We start from the raw sequence: 9,194 nt of genomic DNA, 5'->3' as shown, positions 1-9,194 counted from the left end.
GGGGTGGTATGTGTGTGTGTGTGTTTGTGAGAGAGAGAGAGTGAGCGAGTGAGGATTCACCAGAGACAGAGTGGGAAGCAGACAGACAGACTGACTGAAATACACTGCTGAGGGGAGCAGTGGGTGAGACAGGAGAGGTCTGCTGTGCTTGTGGGTCTGCTCCCTGGCTGGGGATCGAACTCATGCTGCAATGGCTGCTGATGGCTTCATAGGGTTGAGACATAACTCCTTGTGCCGTCAGGGAAGTCCCTGGAAAGATATATTTTTATCCATTTTTTTTAAGATTTACTATTTATACATAAGGAACTGAGGTACAAACTAGAGATGCAGGAATGGTGAGAGGCTTCACCAGAGAAAAAGTGGGGAGCAGAACAGGCAGATAGATTAAGTACACTGCTGAGGGGAGCAGTGGGTGGGTCAGGAGAGGTGTGCCACGCCATTTGGATCATCTCCAGGGTTGGGATCAAACTCATGTGGAAGTGGCCTTAGCTTTTTAGTGCTGTTCTTTAACCTGTTGTGCCACCAGGAAGGGCCCTATCCATTGTCCATTGATATTTTGAAGATTTTATTGTTACTTTTTTTTTTCCTTCAGGATGAAAGCAAAAATTGTTGAGCCATACAATAAAATAGTCGCCCGTACCGCACAACTAGCAAGACTTCAGGTAGATTCTCATTTTTCATTTTTTTATACTTTATTCATTTTGTTTTTATAACTGGAAAGATTTCAGTAGTGTAATTCCTGAAGAGATAAAGAAATATAAGAGAAACAGAGAAAAACATCAAAAAGCTTTATCATAAGATATCCAGTTTAAAAATACAAAATTTGTAACATTTTTGGAATCACCATACCTTTCTGTAGAGGCTGTGCTGTGTTACATTCTCAACAATATTGAATGAGAGTTCTTTTTTCTACACTTCCTTTCTGCATTTGTTTCTAGTCTAATTAATATAGGTCATTATTAGAGGGGTGATATGATAGCTCATTGTGATTATGATTTGTATTTCCTATGTAATAAGTGAACATTTTCCATATGCCTGTATCTGATTATCTTCTTTGGAAAAGTATCTATTTAGGTCTTTTGAACATTTTTTGGTTGGATTTTTTTTCAGTTATCATTGAGTTGTATGAATTCTTAATACATTTTGGAAATGAACCCTTTATCAGATGTGATGTGCATGTATCTTCTTTCTGTAGGTTGCCTTTTTGTTTTTAAGGTGATTTCTTTTGAGTTAATACTGCCTTTTATTTTGATATAGTCCAATTTCCTTACCTTTGCTTTTGTTTCCTTTGCCATTGGGGTTGTATTCCCAGACACAACTGTGTGGTAGAAATACCATGCGATCCAGCAATACCATTGCTAGATATTTACCCAGGAATACAAAGACTCTAATATGAAAAATGAAAAGACTTATGCACTGCTGTGTGTATGGGATTATTTTTAGATTTTGCTGCCTTCAGTTGACCCAGCTTCCTGCTTTTGTATCAGTACTGAAATGCCTCAATCAGAGCCAAAAAATGTTGAAAAAGGATACTATTTAATTCCTTTGCAGTTCCATTAAAGTATTAGGATGAGCTTGTCAATTTTTACTCAAAAACCAGTTAGGATTTTGACTGGAAATACATTCATTTATAGATCAATTTGGGGAAAATTGACATTTAATACTATTAAATAGTCTTCTAATTCATGAATAAATCTGCATTTATTTAGGTCTTTTGAATTGTGTGCATCTTAGGGCTAATTAAGAATATACTGCTGTGAATAGTTTTGTAGAACTACTCTGGCTTATGTAGGCCATCAGTTCTCTAAGATGTATTTTAGCAATAAAATTGTTGGGTTATAGTATTTCTGATCTTTAATTTTGTTAGTTAATGCCAAAATATTTTTTAAGTAGTTATGTCTTGCATTCTAATAGTATATAAGAGTTGCTATTTGTTTATTTCCTTGTCACCATTTTGCCCCATTTTGTCTCAGAAGCTATAAAAATGTTAGTTGTTTGCAGGATTGGAAAGTATTATTAGCTTAAAGGTGCTTCCTTTCTCTCAGGACTCTCCTCTTTTGTATTACTGGATACAGTAATTACTGTATTATTTTGATATTCCAATTTGTATTATCATTTTTTGGGTGCCTTTGAGGCAATTTTACTTTTTTTCATTTTATACAGCATTTCAATAGGAAGCTACTTACTAACGCAGTCTATTACCAACAATAGTAAACTCATGTCTGATTTTTTTTTTAAGATTTATTTATTTATACATATTGAACTGGGATACAGGCCAGAGGTACAGGGGGTGGTGAGATGATTCACTAGAGAGAGAGTGGGGAGCAGAAGAGGCAAATTGACAAAAGTACACTGCTGAGGGGAGCAGTGGGCAGGAGACAGGAGAGGTCTGCTGTGCCATGTGGGTCACCTCCGGGGCAGGGATGGAACTTGCACTGAATCTGCTGTGGCCAGCTTACAGTGATGCATCCTAACTTGTTGCACCACCAGTGAGGGCCCATGTCTGATCTTTTTCATAAAACATCAGATTGTATTCTCCTGATAAAATTAGTCTCTAGTTCCTTAGCAAGAAATTAGAATGAACTCTCAAGTCCTCAATATGGCACTTTTATTAACGTTACCTTTTGTCATTTAAAAGTTTTTTTTTCCCTGGACAATAACCACACAAAACTACTCACCTTTCTAGAAATTCTCATATTCATTTCTTTGTATATTTTCTTCCTGCCCTAACTTAGAATGTTCTTGTTGCTCAACAGATTCCAATTGATGTCAACTCTTTTGTGGAGTCCTCTCTTTTGCCCTTCCTTTTGGCAAACCAAAAATTCCATTTTCATTTTTCTGGTTCTTTTAATAACATGTGCATACTGCCATTATAGTACTTTTTTAATAACTTTCTTCTTATATTCTCCTATAAGACTATGCTTCTTAAGGATTGTGATAATGTTAATATTTTAATCTAGTTTTAGCATAGTGCTATATGCCAGGACTTTATTAAATGTTTAAGAGGTGAATAAAGTTACTTGTTCCTTGATCTGTGCCCCCACTGTAACAATTTTTTAAACTCATAATGTCTCTGAGATTTTATAATTATATTTAGAAGTTTTATACATAATTTTATGGGTGAATAAGGTGCCGAAAACTCCATGTTAAAAGTTCACATAGCCAGGATGCAGCAACATTAAGACTGTGAAGCAGGATTTCTTTCTTTAAATTTAGTATTTTATGCTTTTCATTTGTGGAATATATAAAACAAGAAAATGCAACTCCTATTTTTCAAGTATTATATAGGCAAAAAAAGTATAAAACAAAATTTAGCTTTAGAAAATGGGTGAAGAGCATTGGACTAGGAGTTTTGAGGCCTGGAGCACTATTTTTCAATTACCTGCATGATAATGAACAAATGTAATTGTCTTTTTTCTCAACTTTACCAAAATACAGTTAGTATATAATATTGTATAAGTTCAAATTGTATAAGGTGGTGATTTCATGCCTGTATATTGAGATATTGTGAAATAATTCCCATAATAAGGGAATTCTTTACTTCATGGAATCATCATTTTTGTTGCTGTGCTGTAGTGTGGGTGCAGTATTCTTTTTTTTTTTTTTTCCAGTGAAAGTCCACACTAGATCTGTGAATTTTCTTCCAGCTCTAAAATGCTATGACTCTATGATAGTATGATAGTTTCCTTTATTTTATTTTTTTATTTTTTAAAAGATTTATTTATTTATTCATACAGAACTGGGGTGGGTACAGGCCAGAGATGCGGAGAGTGAGAGGATTCACCAGAGACAGAGCAGGAGGAGAACAGGCAGATCAGGCAGATCGAGGAAGTACACCTCTGAGGGGAGCAGCGGGCGGGTCAGGAGAGGTCTGCTGCGCCATGTGGTCACCTGGGGGGGGTGGGATCGAACTCATGCGGAAGTGGCTTAAGCTTCTTAGTGGTGTGTTTTAACCCACGTCACCACCAGGGAGGGCCCAGTTTCTTTTATTTTTTTAGAAACTTTGTTCTTTATAGTCCTGTAAGCATAAGAGGTGGAACATAAGAAATGAGGACTGTTTAGTAACATATTTTCTCATTAAATAATAGCCCTAATTTTCTACTTTCTAATTGTAAACAGCATTAAACTGTAGTGACAGCTAAGTTGAATGATTTTGGCCAAATTATTATAAAGAAAGAAAGAAAGGGATGGATAGAAGAGAAAAAGCAATGTGTCTAGGTCAGTTTTGGCATCTTTATTCTAGTATTTAATTTTTCCTGCATCAACTTAAAGGCATCTTACTTCAGGAAGAAAAGCTCATCTTAGAAGTTTGTGGTCTTCCAAACTGTTTTGAGGAATAAGTGCTTCTTGGAAACTTATTTATGTTTTTTTTTTTTAAAGACTATTTATTTATGCATACAGAACTGGGGTACAGGCCAGAAGTGCAGGGGTGGTGAGAGGATTCATCAGAGACAGAGTGGGGAGCAGAACAGGCAGATTGTCGAAGTACACTGCTGAGGGGAGAAGCGGGCAGGAGACAGGAGAAGTCTGCTGCACATTTGTGGGTCACCTCCCTGGCTGGGGATCAAACTCATGCTGAAGCAGCTGTGGCTAGCTTCATAATGCTGTTCTTTAACCTGATGAGCCACAGAACCTTATTTATGTTTTAAGTAATGGAAAAAGTTTTTATTCTGTTCACTTTGTCTAGCCATTGTACTTTAATTGTCTTGTTTAATTTTTTTATTCTTTGAGTTGCTAATTCATTTAAGTGTCTTTGGTATAAGAAAGCAAGCAAATAAGAAAGTTGTTTTTCATTGAAGGTAAAAATCTCAATGATTGTACCCTTAATTAGAATAAAGTAATTTTGCACTTAATTCTTTTTACTTTTTATCAACATTTCACTCTCTTACCAGAAAGCCTTTCTTTCTTCAAGCAGGAACTTCTGACTTCATCTATATACATGAATACATGAGTTGAATTTAATTATCACCCAAAGAATCATCTCTATTTTAGTTCATTTTAGTGACATTGTTTGCTTCTGAATTGCTTCAGAGTTTTTCAGAAAGAAATTTTGAAGAGCTTATTATCCCTTACATAGAACATTTAAATTTTTTAGCTTTTAAATTATATAAGAAAATGAGTTTTTAACTTTCACATTTTACAAGTTTCTAACACTCTTAATCAAAAAGTTAAAAAAAGCTTTGAGATATACTTCACATACTGTGTAAGTTTTTATCTTTTAACCTATTTTAAGTCATACAAATTTTTTAGCTTTTCAGTTTTTAATGTGATTTTTAGACTTTGAAATTATGTAAGAATGATAAAACACTCAAATGAAGGGGAAAATAATTTATAAAACCTTTCTCTTTTTATATACTTATGCTTTATATGTATATTCTTTTATCATAGTTTTGTTTGGACAGAGAAATTAAATTCAACTGAAAGAACTGGGGAAAGCATGTGCAAAACAATTTTTTAAAACTATCAGTTGTTTTTGCTTGCATTGTTGGCTTGTTATGCAGATGTTCTTGTGTATATTGTGCAAGTAAAGTAAATGAATAATCTTCAATGATTCTGATTTGTTATATCTTTGTGAGTCAGGATTTTCAGTGTGGGAGAAATAACATACAGATTTAAGTTGGAAGATTCAGTAAATACTCTGGACTTCTGATTTTTAATTGGAAGTGTTAGTATATGAACTCGAGATATTTTGATTTTTACCTCTAAATGGTATATGTCTCATATATTTATATATAGAGGAACTATATATTGTATAGTAGTAATCTGAGCATGTCTTATATGTACTGGAAAGCAAATGACTATTGATATTTTAATTCCAACGTTTCCTACCAATGGCTACTGAAAGATCCAAGAAATGAGAAAATATAGTTCCCAAAATGTGTTCTTGAAATACTGTTTCTTTTTAAAAGAAAGCGGGACTTTTTGAGAAATCTTTGATTGTGGGTCTGGGGCATATAATCTATAAAACAATTCTAGAATATTTTTGTGCTATATTATACCAAGAAAGCTATTAATAACTACTAGATTCATGATGAGAGGACTCAGGAGGTGACTTGAAGAGGCTCAAAGGTGACCAACTATCTCAGTTTTAGCATTGAAATCTCATCTCCTGCGCACTTCTCAGTCTCAGGGGAGCCAGCAAAGCCGATTACCCTCAGAGTTTCCTATTGGCCAAAATAGGACAAAGTATATATCTGTAACACCAAGAGCTACAATGAATTAATGTTCTTTATTATGTTTACATTTATATAATAAAATCAAAACAAAACTCACTTATTATTTATCTTGGTTAGAAAAGTCCTCAATTTTAAACACTTTCCAATGGAAAGGATCAAGTATTTATTCATTTTTTTGTTGTATAAACAATACCATTGGGTAAACAGATAGTAGATGAGACAGTTTATGTTTACAGAGAAATTTTATATGCTAGAAATGAACGACAAATCAATAGAATTAGAATTTTGCAATCATTGTTATTTTAATGGATTTTGACACTGAGCATCACAAAAACAGAGAATATATATATTATAAATACAGTACCACCTAAGAAACAAATTTACCAAAAATATTGACCTAAATCTGCTGAAGCCATGTATACCCAGCTATTAATGTAGAATAGAAATGTAGAAGACAGTGGAAAGTGGGAAGGAGCCTCTGGGAATGCAGTTTGTGAAAATTACTGTAGAACAGATAATCTAATATATTCTGTAAGTTGCAAAAAAATAGATGGTGAGGGAATCTGTAGATTTAAAAAGGGCAAAGTTAAATGGTAGAATTTAGACCCTCCCTGGTGGCACAGCGGTTAAAGCACAGCACTGGGAAGCTGAAGCCGAATGAGTTCGATTCCCGCCTGCCCAGAGGTGACCACATGGCGTGGCAGACCTCTCCTGACCCGCCCGCTGCTCCCCTCAGCAGTGTACTTCGTCGACCTGCCTGTTCTGTTCCCCACTCTGTCTCTGGTGGAGCCTCTCGCTGCCCCTGAGCCTCTGGCCTGTACCTCAGTTCTGTATGCACAAATAAATAAATCTTAAAAAAAAAAGGTAGAATTTAAATATAAACATTTAATAAATAATAAAACCATAAATAAAAGTAAGGAAGATTACCATGAAAGTAGTAATTGTAGTTTCTCTTATGTGGGATGGTATAGAGGGTAGGAGGGCAGCTACACTGATTATAGGAGAGGACCCATGGGGGACTTCTGTGGTGGCTGATTATGCTTTGGTTGCCTAATCTGGATGGTGATTCCTACTCCATTTAGCTTTAATTTCTGTATGTGATTTTCTATGTGATACATGGATATAAAAATTTGTATTCATTGTATATAAGTATGAAATGATATATATAAGTATATGCTTAAATACATATTCAAATAATATTTTTTTAGCACAGTTTTAGATTCACAACAAATTTGGGAGGAAGATACAGAGGATTTCCATATACCCCTGCCCCCACGTTTGACTTCCTCTTGTACAATATCCGCCACTAGAGTGGTACAGTTGTTACAGTTGATAACCCTGCAGTGGTGTATTATTACTACACAAATTCCACGGTGTTCTTTAGAATTCGCATTTTTTGTTGTACATTTTATGGGTCTGTACATATGTAAATTAATCAGTATGAGAGTTTTCATTGCCTTAAAAATTCTGTGTGCTTTGCTTATTCATCCAACCAGTCCCTGATAGGCAATGAAATTTATTTATTTTTAATTACTTTTACTATATAGATAGTCTTTCCTTTCTAGAATGCCATGTTGTTGGAATCATGTAGTATGTACCCTTCTTAAATTGACTTCTTTCACTGAGTAGTGAGCATTTAAGTTCCCTCCATGTCTTTTTGTGATTTGGTAGCTCATTTCTTATTAGTGCTGAATAATATGCTTATTTTATATGTGACAGTTAAAGTCTAAAAAATGAGGAATGAAAGGAAAAGGCATTTGATTGAAATCAAGACACAGTAGATCTTATTGACAGAATTTTGCAAATTCTGTTAAGATTCTGTATAATCTGCTAGAAGCGAAACTCTAAAGTCTATAAAAATGGAAAAGGAATGCCAGAAACTTGTGTTTCTAAGAAGCTACACATGGCACATTGGATTTCAGTAAGAAACTGGAAAACTGGCCAGCATACCACAGTGTTAGAGTAAAAGTGATATTTACATTAGGTTGATGCTTGTGGTAATAGAAGTGATATAATAATCATGTTATAAGCCAGAAGAATAATCAATAAAACTTGGTGACAGATTACATATAGTTAAAAGTAAAATCATTAGATTATAAACCCAAAGATTTTATGTTGAAAGACTTATCTTTTATTGGGTCTGTAGTGGAAAATTCTGGAAATCAGTTCTTAGTGGTTACACCAGAGTAAGATATGGTATTTCTCCTCAAGATATATTTAGGTTCTCAGAGGAATGGTTGCTAGGGATGCTGCATTCAAAATGGTTCATCTAAAATTGCTGTCTGACCAAGAAAAAACTGGTAACAGTGCTTGTTTATGGTTAAGTGCGTAGTTACGAGAAGAGATAGGAGGGAAACTTTTTTTTTTTAAGATGTATTTATTTATTCATACAGAACTGAGGTACAGGCCAAAGGTATGTGTGTGGGGGTGGGGGGGTTAGAGGATTCACCAGAGACGGAGTGGGGAGCACCACAGGCAGAACTGACGAAGTACACTTCAGAGAGGAGCAGTGGGCGGGTCAGGAGAGGTCTGCCGCGCCATGTGGGTCACCTCCAGGGCAGGTGGGGATCAAACTTATGCTGAAGTGGCTTTAACTCTTAGTGTTGTGCTTTAACCCGCTGTGTCCACCAAGGAGGGCCCCGGAGGGAAAATTATATTCTTTTTAATCTTTTGAATTTTGAAGTATGTGCTTATATTACTTATTCAGAAAATAAATACATTAATAAATGATAAAGATGTTCAAATCTTCCAGTTGCCAGGGGGAGATTCTTGTTTGGCATTTTATTATTTTAAGTATTTCAGATGATAGTTAGAAAAGTATCAGGTAAACTTTTTTTTTTTAAAGATTTATTTGTGCATACAGAACTGGGGTGCAGGCCAGAGGCGCAGGGGTGATGAGAGGCTTCACCAGAGACAGAGCGGGGAATAGAACAGGCAGATCGACAAAGTACACTGCTGAGGGGAGCAGTGGGTCAGGAGAGGTCTGCCACACCTCCATGTGGTCACCTCCGGGCAGGG

General features: G+C 35.3%; 1 protein-coding gene across 2 annotated transcripts in view; it reads left to right on the top strand.

Annotated features, from left to right (window-relative positions):
- The window catches only part of COG5 (component of oligomeric golgi complex 5), a 146,031-nt gene that overhangs the window by 7,495 nt on the left and 129,342 nt on the right, over positions 1-9,194 (top strand). For both annotated transcript variants that reach the window (XM_012720930.1, XM_004676929.2), the window contains exon 5: positions 593-662. In XM_012720930.1, coding sequence (XP_012576384.1) covers positions 593-662 — 70 coding nt within the window. The remainder of the gene's footprint in view (positions 1-592; positions 663-9,194) is intronic.

Source organism: Condylura cristata, unplaced genomic scaffold (genome assembly GCF_000260355.1).
Source record: "Condylura cristata isolate star-nosed mole 26May11 unplaced genomic scaffold, ConCri1.0 scaffold00005, whole genome shotgun sequence".
NCBI lineage: Eukaryota > Metazoa > Chordata > Mammalia > Eulipotyphla > Talpidae > Condylura > Condylura cristata.
This window is presented reverse-complemented; position numbering and strand designations above follow the sequence as displayed.